Raw genomic sequence first — 23,179 nt, forward strand, 5'->3', positions numbered from 1 at the left:
AGTGGTGGTCAGGCTCAGCCTCCTCACTTCGGCTGTGTCTCCGAGCACTGATCACCTTGTTCTTTTGTGTCCTGCTCAGTGGTGATCGGGCTCAGCCTCCTCACTTCGGCTGTGTCTCTGAGCACTGAACACCTTGTTCCTCTGTGTCCTGCTCAGTGGTGGTCGGGCTCAGCCTCCTCACTTCGGCTGTGTCTCCGAGCACTGATCACCTTGTTCTTCTGTGTCTTGCTCAGTGGTGGTCGGGCTCAGTCTCCTCACCTCAGCCGTGTCTCTGAGCACTGATCACCTTGTTCTTCTGTGTCTTGCTCAGTGGTGGTCGGGCTCAGCCTCCTCACCTTAGCCGTGTCTCTGAGCACTGAACACCTTGTTCTTCTGTGTCTTGCTCAGTGGTTGTCGGGCTCAGCCTCCTCACCTCAGCCGTGTCTCTGAGCACTGATCACCTTGTTCTTTTGTGTCCTGCTCAGTGGTGGTCGGGCTCAGCCTCCTCACCTCGGCTGTGTCTCTGAGCACTGATCACCTTGTTCTTTTGTGTCCAGCTCAGTGGTGGTCGGGCTCAGCCTCCTCACCTCAGCTGTGTCTCTGAGCACTGATCACCTTGTTTTTCTGTGTCCGGCTCAGTGGTGGTTGGGTTCAGCCTCCTCACCTCAGCCGTGTCTCTAAGTACTGATCACCTTGTTTTTCTGTGTCTTGCTCAGTGGTGGTCTGGCTCAGTCTCCTCACCTCAGCCGGGTCTCTGAGCACTGATCACCTTGTTCCTCTGTGTCCTGCTCAGTGGTGGTCAGGCTCAGCCTCCTCACTTCGGCTGTGTCTCCGAGCACTGATCACCTTGTTCTTTTGTGTCCTGCTCAGTGGTGATCGGGCTCAGCCTCCTCACTTCGGCTGTGTCTCTGAGCACTGAACACCTTGTTCCTCTGTGTCCTGCTCAGTGGTGGTCGGGCTCAGCCTCCTCACTTCGGCTGTGTCTCCGAGCACTGATCACCTTGTTCTTCTGTGTCTTGCTCAGTGGTGGTCGGGCTCAGTCTCCTCACCTCAGCCGTGTCTCTGAGCACTGATCACCTTGTTCTTCTGTGTCTTGCTCAGTGGTGGTCGGGCTCAGCCTCCTCACCTTAGCCGTGTCTCTGAGCACTGAACACCTTGTTCTTCTGTGTCTTGCTCAGTGTGTCGGGCTCAGCCTCCTCACCTCAGCCGTGTCTCTGAGCACTGATCACCTTGTTCTTTTGTGTCCTGCTCAGTGGTGGTCGGGCTCAGCCTCCTCACCTCGGCTGTGTCTCTGAGCACTGATCACCTTGTTCTTTTGTGTCCAGCTCAGTGGTGGTCGGGCTCAGCCTCCTCACCTCAGCTGTGTCTCTGAGCACTGATCACCTTGTTTTTCTGTGTCCGGCTCAGTGGTGGTTGGGTTCAGCCTCCTCACCTCAGCCGTGTCTCTAAGTACTGATCACCTTGTTTTTCTGTGTCTTGCTCAGTGGTGGTCTGGCTCAGTCTCCTCACCTCAGCCGGGTCTCTGAGCACTGATCACCTTGTTCCTCTGTGTCCTGCTCAGTGGTGGTCAGGCTCAGCCTCCTCACTTCGGCTGTGTCTCCGAGCACTGATCACCTTGTTCTTTTGTGTCCTGCTCAGTGGTGATCGGGCTCAGCCTCCTCACTTCGGCTGTGTCTCTGAGCACTGAACACCTTGTTCCTCTGTGTCCTGCTCAGTGGTGGTCGGGCTCAGCCTCCTCACTTCGGCTGTGTCTCCGAGCACTGATCACCTTGTTCTTCTGTGTCTTGCTCAGTGGTGGTCGGGCTCAGTCTCCTCACCTCAGCCGTGTCTCTGAGCACTGATCACCTTGTTCTTCTGTGTCTTGCTCAGTGGTGGTCGGGCTCAGCCTCCTCACCTTAGCCGTGTCTCTGAGCACTGAACACCTTGTTCTTCTGTGTCTTGCTCAGTGGTTGTCGGGCTCAGCCTCCTCACCTCAGCCGTGTCTCTGAGCACTGATCACCTTGTTCTTTTGTGTCTTGCTCAGTGGTGGTCGGGTTCAGCCTCCTCACCTCAGCCGTGTCTCTGAGCACTGAACACCTTGTTCTTCTGTGTCTTGCTCAGTGGTGGTTGGGTTCAGCCTCCTCACCTCAGCCGTGTCTCTGAGCACTGAACACCTTGTTCTTCTGTGTCTTGCTCAGTGGTGATCGGACTCAATCAATATATCAGTTGTCTTTGCAGTAACTTTAGGAGCAGAGCGGTGATGCAGATTAATAACTCGCTTCATTGCTAATAATCCAATACCCGACCACATAAATAAGTAGCTCGTATCTTTTCTATAGACGATGATTGTTTCTGCCTCATCGCGGCCCTATTAGAAGAATCATCGGTAATTTCCCCAAATTCTTTCCAAATGTGGAGAAGAGCTGGGGATGGAGCAACACTGCCATCCGATGGACAGGACTGGGAGTGCAACAGATCAGTCACAACCAGGGAAGGGATTTGTAAAAACCCGAGAGGTGGGTTGTTGAGCAAAAATTTGACTCTTTTCTTGGCAATGATTAAGTCCTGGAAATAAATGGGGGTGTGGCTTACAGGAAGTGGGTGTGACCTGTAACTTTTAACAAATTCATTAAAGGGGTTGATTATTTATATCTTTAATGTGCATCCGGGGTTGTTCTGGGATCAAGAAGCGGGGATTGCTCTGCCTTATCTTGGAGCCGTTTCACCCGGATCACCGCCAGTGATAGTTTCAGCTCTGCAGTGTACGTTTATGGTTCCCATGAGTTCCTCTGATCTTGTGCTGTTACCTGGTTTTCCCTTGCCCTGTTCCTTCGCTCCCCTGCCTTAGCTCTGCTCCCTGGCCCCCTGACCTCCGTCTTGTACTCTGACCATGGCTCTGCTCCCCTTCTGTACCTGACACTACTTCCTGGCTTACCGACCTCCGGCTTGCACATAACCGCGGCTTCTCTTGCTCCTCTGTACTGATGTTACCTCCCGACGTCCCCTTCTGTAACTGACACTACTTCCTGGCTTACCGACCTCCGGCTTGCACATGACCGCGGCTTCTCTTGCTCCTCTGTACTGATGTTACCTCCCAGCTTCCCCTTCTGTAACTGACACTACTTCCTGGCTTACCGACCTCCGGCTTGCACATGACCGTGGATTCTCTTGCTCCTCTGTACTGACGTTACCTCCCGACTTCCCCTTCTGTAACTGACGCTACTTCCTGGCTTACCGACCTCCGACTTGTACATGAAGACAGCTTCTCTTGCTCCTCTGTACTGACTTTACCTCCCAGCTTCCCTTTCTCTACCTGACGCTACTTCCTGGCTTACTGACCTCCGGCTTGCACATGACCATGGCTTCTTTTGCTCCTCTGTACTGACTTTACCTCCCAGCTTCCCTTTCTGTAACTGACGCTACTTCCTGGCTTACCAACCTCCGATTTGCACGTAACCATGGCTTCTCTTGCTCCTCTGTACTGACGTTACCTCCCGGCTTCCCTTTCTGTAACTGACGCTACTTCCTGGCTTACCGACCTCCGGCTTGTACGTGAAGACAGCTTCTCTTGCTCCTCTGTACTGACGTTACCTCCCGGCTTCCCCTTCTGTACCTGACGCTACTTCCTGGCTTACCGACCTCCGACTTGCACGTGACCGCAGTTTCTCTTGCTCCTCTGTACTGATGTTACCTCCCAGCTTCCCCTTCTGTACCGGACGCTACTTCCTGGCTTACCGACCTCCATCTTGCACGTGACCACAGCTTCTCTTGCTCCTCTGTACTGACTTTACCTCCCAGCTTCCCCTTCTGTACCGGACGCTACTTCCTGGCTTACCGACCTCCGGCTTGTACGTGACCGCAGTTTCTCTTGCTCCTCTGTACTGACTTTACCTCCCAGCCTCCCCTTCTGTACCGGACGCTACTTCCTGGCTTACCGACCTCCGGCTTGTACGTGACCGCTGTTTCTCTTGCTCCTCTGTACTGATGTTACCTCCCAGCTTCCCCTTCTGTACGTGACGCTACTTCCTGGCTTACCGACCTCCGACTTGCACGTGACCGCAGTTTCTCTTGCTCCTCTGTACTGATGTTACCTCCCAGCTTCCCCTTCTGTACCTGACGCTACTTCCTGGCTTACCGACCTCCGACTTGCAAGTGACCGCAGTTTCTCTTGCTCCTCTGTACTGACTTTACCTCCCAGCTTCCCCTTCTGTACCTGACGCTACTTCCTGGCTTACCGACCTCTGGCTTGCACGTGACCGCGGTTTCTCTTGCTCCTCTGTACTGACGTTACCTCCCAGCTTCCCCTTCTGTACGTGACGCTACTTCCTGGCTTACCGACCTCCGACTTGCACGTGACCGTGGCTTCTCTTGCTCCTCTGTACTGACGTTACCTCCCAGCTTCCCCTTCTGTACGTGACGCTACTTCCTGGCTTACCGACCTCCGACTTGCACGTGACCACAGCTTCTCTTGCTCCTCTGTACTGACGTTACCTCCCAGCTTCCCCTTCTGTACCGGACGCTACTTCCTGGCTTACCGACCTCCATCTTGCACGTGACCACAGCTTCTCTTGCTCCTCTGTACTGACTTTACCTCCCAGCTTCCCCTTCTGTACCGGACGCTACTTCCTGGCTTACCGACCTCCGGCTTGTACGTGACCGCAGTTTCTCTTGCTCCTCTGTACTGACTTTACCTCCCAGCTTCCCCTTCTGTACCTGACGCTACTTCCTGGCTTACCGACTTCCGGCTTGTACGTGACCGCAGTTTCTCTTGCTCCTCTGTACTGATGTTACCTCCCAGCTTCCCCTTCTGTACGTGACGCTACTTCCTGGCTTACCGACCTCCGACTTGCACGTGACCGCAGTTTCTCTTGCTCCTCTGTACTGATGTTACCTCCCAGCTTCCCCTTCTGTACCTGACGCTACTTCCTGGCTTACCGACCTCCGACTTGCACGTGACCGCAGTTTCTCTTGCTCCTCTGTACTGATGTTACCTCCCAGCTTCCCCTTCTGTACGTGACGCTACTTCCTGGCTTACCGACCTCCGGCTTGCACGTGACCGCAGTTTCTCTTGCTCCTCTGTACTGACTTTACCTCCCAGCTTCCCCTTCTGTACCTGACGCTACTTCCTGGCTTACCGACCTCCGGCTTGCACGTGACCGCAGTTTCTCTTGCTCCTCTGTACTGACTTTACCTCCCAGCTTCCCCTTCTGTACCTGACGCTACTTCCTGGCTTACCGACCTCCGGCTTGCACGTGACCGCGGTTTCTCTTGCTCCTCTGTACTGACGTTACCTCCCAGCATCCTCTTCTCTACCTGACGCTACTTCCTGGCTTACTGACTTCCGGCTTGCATGTGACCACGGCTTCTCTTGCTCCTCTGTACTGATGTTACCTCCCAGCTTCCCCTTCTGTACCTGACACTACTTCCTGGCTTACCGACCTCCGATTTGCACGTGACCGTGGCTTCTCTTGCTCCTCTGTACTGATGTTACCTCCCAGCTTCCCCTTCTGTACCTGACACTACTTCCTGGCTTACCGACCTCCGATTTGCACGTGACCGTGGCTTCTCTTGCTCTTCTGTACTGACGTTACCTCCCAGCTTCCCTTTCTGTAACTGACGCTACTTCCTGGCTTACCGACCTCCGTCTTGCACGTGACCGCGGCTTCTCTTGCTCCTCTGTACTGATGTTACCTCCCAGCTTCCCCTTCTGTACCTGACGCTACTTCCTGGCTTACCGACCTCTGATTTGCACGTGACCGCGGCTTCTCTTGCTCCTCTGTACTGACGTTACCTCCCAGCTTCCCTTTCTGTAACTGACACTACTTCCTGGCTTACTGACCTCCGTCTTGCACGTGACCGCAGCTTCTCTTGCTCCTCTGTACTGACGTTACCTCCCGGCTTCCCCTTCTGTAACTGACGCTACTTCCTGGCTTACTGACCTCCGGCTTGCACGTGACCACAACTTATCTTGCTCTTCTGTACTGACTTTACCTCTCGGCTCCTGACGCTTGATCGACTACTCTGCAGACTGTCCCCACTTGGGTACTAGTGACCCCTAGCAGGCTTGTGCCTCACTACACCTAAGTGCCTGACATCATTCTAGGGTACCTGTGCTTCCTGGTGGTTAGCATTACTGATTCTCTCTCATGCTCAGCAATTTTCAGAGCCCTATAAAAATGAACAGAAAGATAGATGCGCATGCACAGCCTCATATCCATTTCTGGCAGCCACCCGAGGGCCCTATTCTGGATACTTTGTTTGATGGGTGTAAGTATCTATCACCAGAATGGGACCCCGACGTGCAATGTCAGGAATGTTGAGTTGGCTGCGCATGCGCAGCTCTCTCCGTTCATTTGCATGGTTCCTCTGGGCATCCATCTTGATAGTATCTCAAGCTCCGAAATTTTTAGAACTTCCATATTGTCTCTCCAGGAAAGGAGACAAACTCTAGCGCAGCGCCACCTATTGGAAGTAGTGATCCTAAAAGTCACTAGAACTTCCATAGAAATGGACAGAGGGAGAGCCACGCATGCGCAGCCACCTCTCTGTCTTTTTTCACAAGCTGCTTAAAAATAATGTAAATCAGCTCGGACGGAATCAGATGGGACTTGGCTGTTCTGCGCCGCCCCGAGGCACGGTCATCATCATCGCATACTACACAATGAGCTGTCAGTGACCGCACTGTTCTCTGCAGGGGAGGTCCGAGGACAATGCACAGTCCCTGTGGAAACGGTACACACAAAGCTGTCAGTGCTAATGGCCAGTGGCCCTTTAACCCCTGAAATTCCTCTGGAGAGCTCATGTGCATCACAAGAGGCTTATCCCTGTGTCTACTGAGAAGCTGCGGTGTCCTGTGACTGTGGTAGGAGGCTCATTCAAAAAGCTGGGTTTTTCAAAAATGGTGGCAAGAATATGAGACATGACCATGCCTTTACGATTCTGTCATGATCCAGATGACATTGACTTAACCTTGCCGATGCGTCTATTCGCAGCAGAGAGCATCGTGACTGAGCAAACAATGCCCGTGACTGAGCAAACAATGCCCGTGACTGAGCAAATATCGCTGTGTTGTTTTTATTTCTGTGTGGCTCAATCACAATGATCGGAGTTAGGACACACTCCGGCAGGTGCCATCATAGTGCCCATTGGGGTGGTCACCCTGCTGCCATCGCTTCGCCCTAGGTTCACTTTTCTTCTTTTCGTCTTATCATATTCGTTGACTATTTTTGCGCCAAATTCTTCAAAATGGCGCACGCGGACCATGAATTTTGTGCGAAACCACAATTGCTCTTTGGGCTCAATTCCTTACTACATTCTGCCTTTTTTTGTCCAAATTTTTTGTCTTTGATTTGCCCCAAATTTTTCTTCTAATTTGCTCCATTTTATACATGTTATCCTGGGTTTTTTTTATGTTCATCCTTCGGTTGGATTTTTTTTTCGTTTTCTGGATGTTCACGGATCATTTATCCGTTAGTGGATTTTTAAGTCAAAACAAATTTATTTTTTTTATGCCTGCAATTTTTCTTCAAATTTTGTGACATTTTGTTCTAAAAAGGCGCAAAAAAACCTTAAAAAGAGAAAAAACGAAGATTTTGCAAACAAAAAAAAATTGTGCAGCCGTGAAAAAAAAGGAAACTAATAAAATAAAGGACTGAAAAACCCACAAAACATTTTCTTGTTGAACTTTTAGTGCAAAAAGTCAGCTAAAATGTAAAAAAAAATAAAATGTATCTATCTATATCTATATCTATATATATATATATATATATATATATATATATATATATATATATATATTATTTATATCTATATATATATATATATATATATATATATATTTTTATATATATATATATATATATATATATAAATAACTAATATATAACTATATCTATACATATATATATATATATATATATATAAAATAAATGTAAAATAAATAAAAATGTATATCTATATATATATATATATACATATATATATATTTATATATAAATAATATATATATAAAGATATATATATAAATATATATATAAATAATATATATATATAAAAAATAAATAAGTAAAGATCTATATATATATATATATATGCATATATATATATATATATATATATATATATATATATATATATATATATACATATATATATATATATATATATATATATATATAAATAATATATATATATATATATATATATATATATATATATAAATAATATATATATATATATATATTATAAAAAATGTCACAAAATGTGCGCAAAAATGGGGGACAGGACTGGAGTAATATTTGTGCACAAATTCTGCAACTTTGTGGAAAACCCAAACACTGCTATAAGAAAAAAGGAGAACAGATGGGGAAAAAAATACGTTAAAATAGGCACAAATAAGAAAAGGTGAAAAACAGTCAAAAATACTAAGGGACAAATAAAAAAAAGGCAAAAAGTAGACAAAAACAAAAAAAAGCCTTAATGATGATGGAAGCAAAAGGGAAATGAACTTCTCTAAAACCATCGGATGGTTGTTAGACCCCAATATCAGGCAGCCGTGGTCTCATAACTGGCTTCAAAAGTCTCCCAAAAACCCTTTTATGCCTGGCACTGAGTCTGCAGTGATATTCAATACTGACCCTGCGCCCCGCTCGCCTCTTCTCCCGCCAAGAAACATATTAATGCCGCTTTGAATCGACGGCGCAAGATTGACGGTGGCGGGTAATTGGAGACGCCTTTCATTATAACTCGCGCCATTGTGTCTCATCTCGGCCTTTATTTAATCCACTAATGGGACTCGGGGTCCGTTATAAAGCGGAGGATGGGGGGTGGGGGGAATTTCTTATCATGAGGTGGTAATAAGAACCTGCATCATTCAGGCCTGAGAGTAACAGGTCAGCAACCAGACGGGAACCAGGGCCACGATATCTGGCGTCTGCACAAGAGACAGTCGTGTGCTCAGCATTTTACAATCTTTTTGGATTCACTGATAGGTTATTTATGTAGTCAAGGAGGTTTTCGAGAACTTTTTGGAACAGAAAATGATCAGGAACTCTATGAGGGCTTGTGCGCACGTGGCGTAATTTCATGCGTTTACGCAGCGTTTAGCACTGCAGCGTAAGCGCATGCGTCTATGAAGATTGTGCATAATCCGTGTGCACGATGCTTTTTTGAACGCAGCGATTTGAGTGTCAAAAATGTGACAAAATCACTGCGTTTAAAAAATGCAGCATGTCAATTATTCTGTGCGCTTTGGATGCAGCTCCCGCTCTGTCTATGGTGGGGGCAGCATCCCGAGCGCATGAAATCGCCATCTATTCTGCAGAAAAACTGCATCCATGACGCAGTGTTTCTGCAGCTATTTGAATCGCACAAGAGCTGTCAAATCGCTGTAGAAATTTCTGCAGTGACACGACGCAACGTGCGCAACAAGCCTGTAATCTGCCTCAAAATGGAAAGACCCCCATATACCTTGTGATTTCCCTCAATTTCCATTCAGAACATTCTTTTAATCTTGTCACTGACTTGTATATATATATATATTTAAACAAGCCAGTGATATAAAAAAATATATAACATGTTTTATATATATATATATATATATATATATATATACAGTGCCTACAAGTAGTATTCCACCCCCTGCAGATTTAGCAGGTTTACACATTCAGAATAACTTGGCATTGTGACATTTGGACTGTAGATCAGCCTGGAAGTGTGAAATGCAGCAAAAAAGAATGTTATTTCTTTTTTTATTTATTTATTTATTTTTTTAAATTGTGAAAAGTTTATTCAGAGGGTCATTTATTATTCAACCCCTCAATCCACCAGAATTCAGTTTGGTTCCCCTAAAGTATTAAGAAGTATTTCAGGCACAAAGAACAATGAGCTTCACATGTTTGGATTAATTATCTCTTTTTCCAGCCTTTTCTGACTAATTAAGACCCTCCCCAAACTTGTGAACAGCACTCATACTTGGTCAACATGGGAAAGACAAAGGAGCATTCCAAGGCCATCAGAGACAAGATCGTGGAGGGTCACAAGGCTGGCAAGGGGTACAAAACCCTTTCCAAGGAGTTGGGCCTACCTGTCTCCACTGTTGGGAGCATCATCCGGAAGTGGAAGGCTTATGGAACTACTATTAGCCTTCCACGACCTGGACAGCCTTTGAAAGTTTCCACCCGTGCCGAGGCCAGGCTTGTCCGAAGAGTCAAGGCTAACCCAAGGACAACAAGGAAGGAGCTCCGGGAAGATCTCATGGCAGTGGGGACATTGGTTTCAGTCAATACCATAAGTAACGGACTCCACCGCAATGGTCTCCGTTCCAGACGAGCCCGTAAGGTACCTTTACTTTCAAAGCGTCATGTCAAGGCTCGTCTACAGTTTGCTCATGATCACTTGGAGGACTCTGAGACAGACTGGTTCAAGGTTCTCTGGTCTGATGAGACCAAGATCGAGATCTTTGGCGACAACCACACACGTGACGTTTGGAGACTGGATGGCACTGCATACGACCCCAAGAATACCATCCCTACAGTCAAGCATGGTGGTGGCAGCATCATGCTGTGGGGCTGTTTCTCAGCCAAGGGGCCTGGCCATCTGGTCCGCATCCATGGGAAGATGGATAGCACAGCCTACCTGGAGATTTTGGCCAAGAACCTCCGCTCCTCCATCAAGGATCTTAAGATGGGTCGTCATTTCATCTTCCAACAAGACAACGACCCAAAGCACACAGCCAAGAAAACCAAGGCCTGGTTCAAGAGGGAAAAAATCAAGGTGTTGCAGTGGCCTAGTCAGTCTCCTGACCTTAACCCAATTGAAAACTTGTGGAAGGAGTTCAAGATTAAAGTCCACATGAGACACCCAAAGAACCTAGATAACTTGGAGAAGATCTGCATGGAGGAGTGGGCCAAGATAACTCCAGAGACCTGTGCCTGATCAGGTCTTATAAAAGACGATTATTAGCTGTAATTGCAAACAAGGGTCATTCCACAAAATATTAAACCTAGAGGTTGAATAATAATTGACCCACACTTTTATGTTGAAAATTTATTAAAATTTAACTGAACAACATAACTTGTTGGTTTGTAAGATTTATGCATTTGTTAATAAATCCTGCTCTTGTTTGAAGTTTGCATCTTATCAAACCTGCTAAATCTACTTGTAGGCACTGTATATAAACAAGCCTGTGATATTAAAAAAATATATAATATTTTTATATATATATATATATATATATATATATATACACACAAAAAAATATATCTTTGTACCGTGTTAGCCAGTAGAGATAAAAAAATTGTTTAAAAGAACAGAGAGTCCTCAGTGGTTGATACCTTTTAATGGCTAACTGAAAAGATGGTAATAATTGCAAGCTTTCGAGACTACTCAGGTCTCTTCATCAGGCATGGTATAACACAAAATCTGAAGAGTCACGTATTTATACACAACAGGACTTAGAATAGTGCAGTAAAAAAAAAAAAAAAGGAAAAAAAAAAAGAACAAGTTATATGAAACAGAACTATCTCTATGGCAGGGGGACAAGCTGTTCTAGCCATAAATACTGCTGCAGTTCAGTGTGAAAGTTTTATTGTCCTTTGATAAGGGTCTGGTCCAGGGCTGTGACATGCTCGGATGGTCAGAGGAGCACATCTTTTAACTGATGTAAAAAGACATGAATCCATGAGACACATTCATTCCTTCTCTGAATGTGTCAAAGGTCATCATAAGTTTGTACTCCCATAGTCTCCTGTCTCTCTGGGACTTGAAGTTTCCTTTCAATACCAGCAATTTCATGTCCATGATGCTGTGGTCTGGGTTACAAAAATGTTTGGCCACAGGTAGATCCATCCTTTTTTCTCTAATTGTGTGGCGGTGAGAATTCATCCTTGTCCTGAGCTGTTGTCCTGTCTCCCCTACATACAGACCCCCAGTTGGACATTTGGTACATATAATTAAGTACACCACATTGGTTGTGGTGCAGCTGAACGTACCTGGGATCTTGTAGTCCTGATGTGATCTGGGAATCTTTATCTTGTCCGTTGTCAATATTAATGGACAGGTCTTGCATTTTTTCTGGTTGCAGGGAAATGTTCCTGTTGGTGTTGGAGAGGACAGGGAGCTTCTGACAATGATGCTTCTTAGATTTGGGGGCTGTCTAAAACACAGAAGTGGGGGGTCTGGAAAAATAGATTTTAACCGGGCATCTTTTTGCAGTAATGGTTGTAGTTTCCGTGCAGCTCCTCTAAACACCTCCAGATGTGGATTGTAGGTGACTACAAGAGGGACCCGGTTGTTCTCTTCTTTGGTTTTATAATGTAGAAGATGGTTTCTTGATATTCTGGTGGCTCTTATAATCTGGTTTTCAATTGTTCTTGGGTGGTAGCCTTGATTCAAAAAGGTTTTTCTGAGGCCCTCAAGGTGATTGTCTCTATCTGTACTGTTGGAACATATCCGATTGTACCTGATAGCCTGGCTGTATACAATAGAGTTTTTTATGTGTTTTGGATGAAAACTGTCCCATTTCAGGTATGTTGGACGGTCAATTGGCTTCTTGTACAGGGATGTCTGTATTTCATTGTTCCGTAGTTTAATGATGGTGTCCAAGAAGTTGATTTCCGTGCAGGAGTAGTTGAGTGTTAGGTTGATGGTGGGATGAAACTGATTAAATTGTTCATGGAAGGTCTTCAGCTGCTCCTCAGACTCTGTCCAGATGATTAAAATATCATCAATGTAACGGTAGTAGGCCAGAGGCCTGATAGGACAAGAGGATAAAAAGTCACTCTCAAGCTTGGCCATGAAAAGATTTGCATATTGTGGTGCCATTTTGCTTCCCATTGCAGTCCCAGTCTCCTGTAGATATATGTCATTGTCAAATTCAAAGTAATTATGGGTGAGGATAAATTTTGTAAGCTTCACCACAGAATTGGCATCAGTTCCTGTATTTTCCAGGAAAATTTTGCAAGCATTTAATCCATCCTGGTGTGGAATATTCGAGTACAAGGATTCCACATCCATGGTGGCAAGGATGGTTCCCTCTGGAAGAGGACCTATTGCTGATAGTTTTTTCAATAGGTCAGTAGTGTCCTGGATGTAGCTGGTTGTATCCCTTACCAAGGGTTTAAGGATACCCTCTACCCATCCAGAGACTTGTTCAGTGAGGGTGCCCACACATGAAATGATGGGTCTTCCTGGGTTTCCAGATTTGTGAATTTTGGGAAGCATGTAGAATGTGCCTATTCTTGGACTCACCGGTATCAGTTCATCAGTTCTTATGGATATGTCAGGCAGACAAGAGGCCAACTTGTTAAGTTCCTTGTAATAGTCCTGTGTAGGGTCAGACTCCAATTTCTTATAGTAGCGTGTGTCCATCAGTTGTCTGTGTGCTTCCTTCATGTAGTCTGATTTGTTCATCATGACTATTGCACCCCCCTTGTCTGCAGATTCCCAGATCACATCAGGACTACAAGATCCCAGGTACGTTCAGCTGCACCACAACCAATGTGGTGTACTTAATTATATGTACCAAATGTCCAACTGGGGGTCTGTATGTAGGGGAGACAGGACAACAGCTCAGGACAAGGATGAATTCTCACCGCCACACAATTAGAGAAAAAAAGGATGGATCTACCTGTGGCCAAACATTTTTGTAACCCAGACCACAGCATCATGGACATGAAATTGCTGGTATTGAAAGGAAACTTCAAGTCCCAGAGAGACAGGAGACTATGGGAGTACAAACTTATGATGACCTTTGACACATTCAGAGAAGGAATGAATGTGTCTCATGGATTCATGTCTTTTTACATCAGTTAAAAGATGTGCTCCTCTGACCATCCGAGCATGTCACAGCCCTGGACCAGACCCTTATCAAAGGACAATAAAACTTTCACACTGAACTGCAGCAGTATTTATGGCTAGAACAGCTTGTCCCCCTGCCATAGAGATAGTTCTGTTTCATATAACTTGTTCTTTTTTTTTTTCCTTTTTTTTTTTTTTTACTGCACTATTCTAAGTCCTGTTGTGTATAAATACGTGACTCTTCAGATTTTGTGTTATACCATGCCTGATGAAGAGACCTGAGTAGTCTCGAAAGCTTGCAATTATTACCATCTTTTCAGTTAGCCATTAAAAGGTATCAACCACTGAGGACTCTCTGTTCTTTTAAACAATTTTTTTATATACACACATACATATATATAGAAAAACAGGCCAGTGATATAAATAAAATATAATATTTTTAAATATATATATATATTTTATATATATATATATATATATATATATATATATATATATATATATATATATATATGTGTATATATATATATATATATATATATATATATAAGGTATATATAAATGTTTTATATATGTGTACCTTTTTTTACATGATTTGCCCCAAAGAGATCAAAGTTTTCAATGGAACATTTTTTTTCCTTTTTCTTATCATTTTTCCCACTGTAACTGGAGTAACCACAGGAGCCCGAGTTACAGGGGAATCCAGACCACTATAGTGACATAAGTCTAGGACCCAGCAGCTTTTCTCCCCCAGCAAGCACTCGGCGACCATTTGATCACTAGGTCCTACAGAAAAATGCGTAGAAACAATGTTTTATAATTGCTGTGCTTTTGGTGGAATAGAAGATACAACTGCTGATAACCTGTCTGTGTCAGTGTATCTGACAGTCGGGCTCCTGCAGATATAACCTTGCGGCATAAATTTACGAAGAGCCATAAATCCTTCAATTTACAACAACTGGTCATTATGGAGTTAATAGGCGCCCGTCTCGTAATAAGGGCAGGTTGAGATGAACCTTGAAGTCACAGAAACATGTGCAGGAAATCTGTCATCCTTTTAACCCCTGCTACAATGAAAGGGGCCACATGCGTAATGACAAGTGACATGCTGCAGGGCGCATCCTGCGCAGGGGGTCTGCTGCGCGTTCTGCCTCTACTTCCAGCGTTCCTTGACAGGATGGGAACCTGACACGAGCACATGGCTTGTTACATGATCAGGATATGATACCAGCCTCACTGACATGAAGCAGAGATTTTGAGCATGATGAGGAATTGACGCACACAATTGTGTCGCCCATATCATTATGGAGGGAAATCATCTGGGCTCATTCACGCCGCTCGGTCACATTGCATTTTAGGGCACAATCTGCAGACAATACAAAAAATTAGTTGGACCACACCGTGAGTGGGTGTCACCTTCATAACCTGGAGGGACAGTGACCTTGGGGGGATTCGCACTATTATTAGCTCCCCAATTATCGGGTCCTTACCTCTTCCACCAATGCGGAGAAGTGATCCAAGGGAACGTAGGACAGATCCCCATACATCAGGCTGCTCCTCATGGAGTCCGAGCTCAGGACAACGTTTGGCCTCTTCAGGAAATACACGGCTTTATTCTTCATGGAGTTGGGGAACTCTGACAGGGGGACAAGCAGCCCAGCCGGGTTGAGGGCCACCACCAGAACCATCCGATCCGCCTTCTCCAAGAACTCAATGAAGACCATCTTGTTCTCCTCAGAAGAAAGGCATTTCTGCCAGCGGTCTGGCTTCAGTTTCAGCGTCTTTAGGACGTATTCTTCTATGAACTGCAGCCTCTTGTCTGCGGCGGGGGCCGCCGGATCATCCATGTTTGCGAGGTGGCAGAGATTTGCTCAGTTCATGTATGGTCGGGGCTGGGGAGAGTGAGAGGACTAAGATCTCCCGGCTCAGATGCCTCCTTTCTTCTGTCTCGGTTGCTTTGGTAACTCTGTTTGTATTCAACACGTTGTAAGAGTTGTGGTTGCTGCAGTTGGGACAATGGCCGTCTTCTCTCCGGGGAGGCTGCGGAGACACAGGTGGTTAGGTTACTAATGTAACTAGACACAGAGACTTTGATTAACTCGTCAGACCGGGTGGAACGGCTGCAGGAGGGGACAGGAGCACATTAGGGACTGGACCAGTCAACCGTACGGACACTTTGCCCAAAAAATTATATTGCATGGTGTATGGGGGTTTTTTTTGTGCTGGTCCTCTGCGGAGGAAAGTGCTGTCTGGGTATATAGTGTATACAGTACGTCCCACGCTGTCATCAATAATGATAACCAATAATAAGTAAAACCAGAGAGACGTAGTGATGAGGGAGCGTGCTCACCACCGCTAGGTACTTGATTGGCCATCGGAGTTGAAAAATGCTTGCGTTTCCAATTGACTTTCATTTGATTCACGCCCGAGAACCCCGATGCTTGATCAAGTAACGAGGAGCGGCGAGCACCATCGCCCATCATTATTGGTGACAACTCTTGTGTAAACTGTGATGTCTGCCACATTGGTTGTTGTCATCCAACTTTTCCGACTCTCAACAGACAAAGTCCACCGGCTTTTAAGGGAAAGTATCTATGAATAAGTAGGAATATTCGCCCTTATGCACATGAGGAAACTTTTTAAGGGAAAATGACGACTGCCGTAGCTTGTGCTGCCTCTTATCGAAATCCAGAGAATGGCAAAACTCCCCAGGAAGACATACCGGTCAACAACTTTTCCGAGACTCTCAAAAGACAATGTCCACCGGCTTTTAAGGGAAAGTATCTATGAATAAGTAGGAATACTCGCCCTTATGCACATGAGGAAACTTTTTAAGGGAAAATGACGACTGCCGTAGCTTGTGCTGCCTCTTATCGAAATCCAGAGAATGGCAAAACTCCCCAGGAAGACATACTGGTCAACAACTTTTCCGAGACTCTCAAAAGACAATGTCCACCGGCTTTTAAGGGAAAGTATCTATGAATAAGTAGGAATACTCGCCCTTATGCACATGAGGAAACTTTTTAAGGGAAAATGACGACTGCCGTAGCTTGTGCTGCCTCTTATCGAAATAAAGAGAATGGCAAAACTCCCCAGGAAGACATACCGGTCAACAACTTTTCCGAGACTCTCAAAAGACAATGTCCACCGGCTTTTAAGGGAAAGTATTTATGAAGAAGTAGGAATATTCGCCCTTATGGACATGAGGAAACTCCTTAAGGGAATGTGTCGCGCCCCAGGGCTATGGGGTAATCGGGGAAGTGTCACGGATGTAGAGGCCGGTGCCCAGTTCTGTGACCCTGAGGGGGGGGGAGGGGAGTCGCTTTTAAAAAGTGATATTTACAAGGATAATAATAATAGTTTTTGTTGTGACGCCACTTGCGGGTTGCGGCTATAGAGATGGAGCCGCCGCTGCACAGTCTCTCACTACCGAGGCTGATGTGAATGACAGCCGGGATGTTGTGGCCCTCCGCAAGTAGGGCCTGGCCCCAGGGGATAGATAATGGTGAATATTTATTCTTAGTCCGTCAGTAATGCCGGGGCGCAGAAAGAAGGTAGACCACACACAGAGGGGTTGCAGTGTAACTGGTGCTTTACTCATAAGGTGTTGCTGCCAACCCGATGCGGCTGGTCCTCACCACTGGTCCCCCCAGTGCCGATGTGGTGACCTAGTGACTTTCTTCTCCTGCACCTGTCTCTGGTTGGTGGCTCCCAATGGCTTGGAGCATCTGGGGTCCCCTCCTGGTTGTCTTTCACTCTTAGTCCGTATGACAGGTAGCTTGAACCCTGTGGGGTCGGTTTCTTTGTTCCTGTTCCCCGGTTCTCCCGTTGCTACTGTGTCCCAAACTTTATGGTCGGTGAGGTCCTGGATGGTCCCCTCACCGTGCAGATTTTATCAGGTCTGCCTGGAGCGTTTTCCTGACCTAGGGCTCTGTCCCCGTTGGTGCTATGGTTCCGGGAGTACTGTACTCCACCAGCAACCACACACTAGGGCCCACAGGTTACAGCTACACTCCCCGTCAGTACCGTTACGTCCGACTCCTTTCATTTCCACTTACTGACTGCCTGGCCCCTCCTCCCTGGTTGTCGTCTAGTGGACTGGATCGGTTCCACCTCTAAGTGGCCATCCATTGGGTCCAACCCTAGCCCGTCACCAGTTCTGGGGGGTAAAACAGGGATTAAAATGAATGTTTTGGTGTTGCCAGCACTGGTTTTCTGGGTCCCTGGGGGTAGGACCTGCATCTTTGACAGGATGCAGTTCCCTGTAGCTCCTGATTGGTTTAGGGACACTACAAATGCGACGGCTGAAGTAGATCTGCAGCCTCTTATCGAAATCCAGAGAATGGCAATACTTCCCAGGAAGACATACCGGCAGGGGCGTAACTACCGCGGTCGCAGAGGTCGCGAGTGCGACCGGGCCCGGCAGCTTTTAGGGGCCCGCTCTGCAGATCAGCAAGCAGCTCCTTTCTGTGAAAGGAGCTGCACTGATCTGGCGCAGACCACGTGGCCACTGTATGACCCGGTGCCTCCGCCGCTGACAGCGGGCCAACCTGCCCGTTGTCAGCGGCGGCAGCAGCGGGCCCCCCTTCCCCGTCATCACGCAGAGCAACAATGAAGGCGCGTGGAGTGGCCCGTGCAGCTCCACGCTCCTTCATTCTCCCTCTGTGCCTGCGCGGTGACGTCACTCCTGTGCGTCCGCTGTGCTCAGAGCGCAGAGCGGGAGGACGCCGACCGCAGCTGCAGGGGAGTGGAGGAGAGATGAGGATGGAGCAGCGGGGAACGAGGACATGTGATGACAGCTGCGGGGGAACGAGGAGAGAGGTAAAAATGTGTTTGGTTTGGTTTTTTGTTTTTGTTTTTTTTTTTTTTAAATCAGTGCATAGCCGGGGAAGCATGGGGGAGGCTGCCAGCAGTATATAGGGAGCATGGGGGAGGCTGCCAGTGTGGCGCCCTGGGCAAGCCAGGGGACACAGGTCACACACCACCACACCCTACATCCCAGGTAGGAACATCTAAGCTAACCAAAAATCCTTGTTGCCTTCCTCCAGAGACTGATGATACACACCAGGGGGTGGGCCAGGCGGTTGGCTCCGCCCACCGAGGAGTTCACAGCTCTGGAGGCGGGAAGTACCAGGCAGTCTAGAGTTGGAGTCTAGTCAGGGAGGAGGAAGTGGAAGGAGTGGAGGAGTAGCCCAGGCAGGGCTTGAGCAAACAACTAAGTGAAAGTGAAGGAAGAAAAGTAGTAAAGGAGGAAAGCAAGAGTGGCGACAGAACAGAAAGAGTGTGCAAAGCCTGAAGTAGTCCAGCTGAGTGCAGGACAGGTCAGCAAGGTCAGCAACGGCGGTGACTGTCTGGAGGGGGACCGTTTGGAAGTTCCTGGAAGGACCCCGTAGGCTGTGTGCCCGGCGGTCTGGAGCAGTGTTCCGAAGGACAGTCAGCACCAGGGCAGGGGCCTCTCGGACCCCGGCAAGGCTTGGAGTCGCCATAATTTGCCGAATCCGTCAGTGAAGGGGACGTAGATCCCCCAACAACCAAGTCCCGATTGAAGGCAACAGCCCAGCCAGTGTAAAAGAGACTCTGCCACCGCCAAGGCACCAGTTTCTTAGGGCCAGCGCCTGCGGGCAAAGAGTAGAGCTCCTCCGGTCCAGCTTGAAATCGGGGAGCGGGTTACCGGTGGGGACCCATCGCAACCAACAAGTACACAAAGGTGCAAGGAAGAGGGACATCACCGTCACCTACCGGGAGAGCAAGTGCAGCCGTCCGTGGGACCGTCTTACCAGCCGTTTGGTTTACCGTAAAAACTGTGTCAACGTCTCAGGCTGAGTGAGTACCACAGTGCCGCAAGGCACAGCGCTGCCCCCGCGTCCCTGCGCCCACCAGGCCCTGCACACCCCAAGCCATCACCGGGCCCCGGGATCACCAACCCCTACCCACGGAGGGGCAACACAACACCTGGCTGCTCCGCATCACCATCCCCGGGATCCCCGTATTGAGCAGCGGTGGTGAAATCACTACAACCGTGGGTGGCGTCACGGACAATAAACAATCCCCGCACCCAACCAACCCCTTTCACTCACGGGCGAGGAGTGCCGCTCGAGAAACCCCCGGGATCCGGCATACAGCTCGAGCCACCACTGAGCAGCAGCCGCCGGACCCGAGCAGAAGGGGTGAGCGTAGTGTGCTGACACCCTCCTCCCCGCCCGCGACACCAGCAGTATACAGGGAGCATGGGGGAGGCTGCCAGCAGTATATAGGGAGCATGGGGGAGGCTGCCAGCAGTATATAGGAAGCATGGGGGAGCTGCCAGCAGTATACAGGGAGCATGGGGGAGGCTGCCAGCAGTATATAGGGAGCATGGGGGAGGCTGCCAGCAGTATACAGGGAGCATGGGGGAGGCTGCCAGCAGTATATAGGGATCATGGGGGAGGCTGCCAGCAGTATATAGGGAGCATGGGGGAGGCTGCCAGCAGTATATAGGGAGCATGGGGGAGGCTGCCAGCAGTATACAGGGAGAATGGGGGAGGCTGCCAGCATTATATAGGGAGCATGGGGGAGGCTGCCAGCAGTATATAGGGAGCATGGGGGAGGCTGCCAGCAGTATATAGGGAGCATGGGGGAGGCTGCCAGCAGTATACAGGGAGCATGGGGGAGCTGCCAGCAGTATATAGGGAGCATGGGGGAGGCTGCCAGCAGTATATAGGGAGCATGGGGGAGGCTGCCAGCAGTATATAGGGAGCATGGGGGAGCTGCCAGCAGTATATAGGGAGCATGGGGGAGGCTGCCAGCAGTATATAGGGAGCATGGGGGAGGCTGCCAGCAGTATATAGGGAGCATGGGGGAGGCTGCCAGCAGTATATAGGGAGCATGGGGGAGGCTGCCAGCAGTATATAGGGAGCATGGGGGAGGCTACCAGCAGTATATAGGGAGCATGGGGGAGCTGCCAGCAGTATAGAGGGAGCATGGGGGAGGCTGCCAGAAGTATACAGGGAGCATGGGGGAGCTGCCAGCAGTATATAGGGAGCATGGGGGAGGCTGCCAGCAGTATATAGGGAGCATGGGGGAGGCTGCCAGCAGTATATAGGGAGCATGGGGGAGGCTGCCAGCAGTATATAGGGAGCATGGGGGAGCTGCCAGCAGTATACAGGGAGCATGGGGGAGGCTGCCAGCAGTATATAGGGAGCATGGGGGAGGCTGCCAGCAGTATATAGGGAGCATGGGGGAGGCTGCCAGCAGTATATAGGGAGCATGGGGGAGGCTGCCAGCAGTATATACGGAGCATGGGGGAGGCTGCCAGCAGTATACAGGGAGCATGGGGGAGCTGCCAGCAGTATATAGGGAGCATGGGGGAGCTGCCAGCAGTATATAGGGAGCATGGCGAAGCTGCCAGCAGTATACATGGAGTATGGCGGAGCTGCCAGCAGTATATAGGGAGCATGGGGGAGCTGCCAGCAGTATACAGGGAGCATGGGGGAGCTGCCAGCAGTATACATGGAGTATGGCGGAGCTGCCAGCAGTATATAGGGAGCATGGGGGAGCTGCCAGCAGTATACAGGGAGCATGGGGGAGCTACCAGCAGTATACATGGAGTATGGCGGAGCTGCCAGCAGTATATATGGAGCATGGGGGAGGCTACCAGCAGTATATAGGGAGCATGGGGGAGCTGCCAGCAGTATATAGGGAGCATGGGGGAGGCTTCCAGCAGTATATAGGGAGCATGGGGGAGGCTACCAGCAGTATATAGGGAGCATGGGGGAGCTGCCAGCAGTATATAGGGAGCATGGGGGAGCTGCCAGCAGTATATAGGGAGCATGGGGGAGGCTGCCAGCAGTATATAGGGAGCATGGAGGAGGCTGCCAGCAGTATATAGGGAGCATCGGGGAGCTGCCAGCAGTATATAGGGAGCATGGGGGAGCTGCCAGCAGTATATAGGGAGCATGGGGGAGCTGCCAGCAGTATATAGGGAGCATGGGGGAGCTGCCAGCAGTATATAGGGAGCATGGGGGAGGCTGCCAGCAGTATATAGGAAGCATCGGGGAGCTGCCAGCAGTATATAGGGAGCATGGGGCAGCTGCTAGCAGTATATAGGGAGCATGGGGGAGCTGCCAGCAGTATATAGGGAGCATGGGGGAGCTGCCAGCAGTATATAGGGAGCATGGGGGAGGCTGCCAGCAGTATATAGGGAGCATGGGGGAGCTGCCAGCAGTATATAGGGAGCATGGGGGAGCTGCCAGCAGTATATAGGGAGCATGGGGGAGCTGCCAGCAGTATATAGGGAGCATGGGGGAGGCTGCCAGCAGTATACAGGGCGCATGGGGGAGCTGCCAGCAGTATACAGGGAGCATGGGGGAGCTGCCAGCAGTATACAGGGAGCATGGGGGAGGCTGCCAGCAGTATATAGGGAGCATGGGGGAGCTGCCAGCAGTATACAGGGAGCATGGGGGAGCTGCCAGCAGTATATAGGGAGCATGGGGGAGCTGCCAGCAGTATATAGGGAGCATGGGGGAGGCTGCCAGCAGTATACAGGGAGCATGGGGGAGCTGCCAGCAGTATACAGGGGGGATGAGGGAGCTGCCAGGAGTATACATGGAGTATGGGGGAGCTGCCAGCAATATACAGGGAGCATGGAGAGGCTGCCAGCAGTATACATGGAGCGTGGGGGCTTGCATTATACATGGAGCATGGGCGGCTGGCTGCATTATACATGGAACATGGCGGGCTGGCTGCATTATACATGGGGGGCTGGCTGCATCATACATGGAGGCCTGGGTTGAATTATAATATATGGAGGACTATGGGGCGCAGTATAATATATGGAGTATTATGGGGTGCATTATAATACATGGAGAACTATGGGAAATGCATTATAATACATGGAGGACTGTGGTGCATTATAATACATGGAGGACTGTGGTGCAGTATTATATATTGAGGACTGTGGTGCAGTATAATTTATGGAGAACTATGGGAAATGCATTATAATACATGGAGGACTATGGAGCTGCATTGTCATATATGAAGGGTTATGTGGGACCCTTTATACTATATGGAAGGCTATGTGGGGGCCATTATAGTATTTGGAGAACTTTATACAACAGGGGACAAAGATACAAGCATGGGATGGGAGCGTTTTGTGCTGAGGGAAAAGGGCTCTTTACCTCAGCATCCAGCTTTCCCATGCTCTGCTATACATCTCTCAGCACCCAGCTTTCCCATGCTCTGATGTGCATATAGCAGAGCATGGTGAAGCTGGGTGCCGATGACAAGATGGATATCAGAACATAGGGAAGCTGGGTGCTGAGGGAAAGAGCCAAGTGTCGGCATCATTATCCCATACCCCAAGTGACGGTGTACGTAGAGGGGGGGGGGGTGGGGGGCAGGTCCGAACTTTGCACCGGGGCCCATCAAACTCTAGTTACGCCACTGC

The 23,179-nt window shown here is 48.6% G+C and overlaps 2 protein-coding genes across 2 annotated transcripts in view; one reads left to right on the forward strand and one right to left on the reverse strand.

Annotated features, from left to right (window-relative positions):
- The window catches only part of DNAH9 (dynein axonemal heavy chain 9), a 324,201-nt gene that overhangs the window by 297,436 nt on the left and 3,586 nt on the right, over positions 1 to 23,179 (reverse strand). The window contains 1 exon segment of the mRNA XM_075351461.1: positions 15,246 to 15,795. Coding sequence (XP_075207576.1) covers positions 15,246 to 15,602 — 357 coding nt within the window. The 5' untranslated portion in view covers positions 15,603 to 15,795.
- LOC142312501 (E3 ubiquitin/ISG15 ligase TRIM25-like) overlaps positions 1 to 23,179 on the forward strand; it is a 61,872-nt gene that overhangs the window by 22,663 nt on the left and 16,030 nt on the right. The gene's annotated exons all lie outside the window — the stretch shown is intronic.

The sequence above is a fragment of the Anomaloglossus baeobatrachus genome, chromosome 5 (assembly GCF_048569485.1).
Source record: "Anomaloglossus baeobatrachus isolate aAnoBae1 chromosome 5, aAnoBae1.hap1, whole genome shotgun sequence".
Classification (NCBI taxonomy): domain Eukaryota; kingdom Metazoa; phylum Chordata; class Amphibia; order Anura; family Aromobatidae; genus Anomaloglossus; species Anomaloglossus baeobatrachus.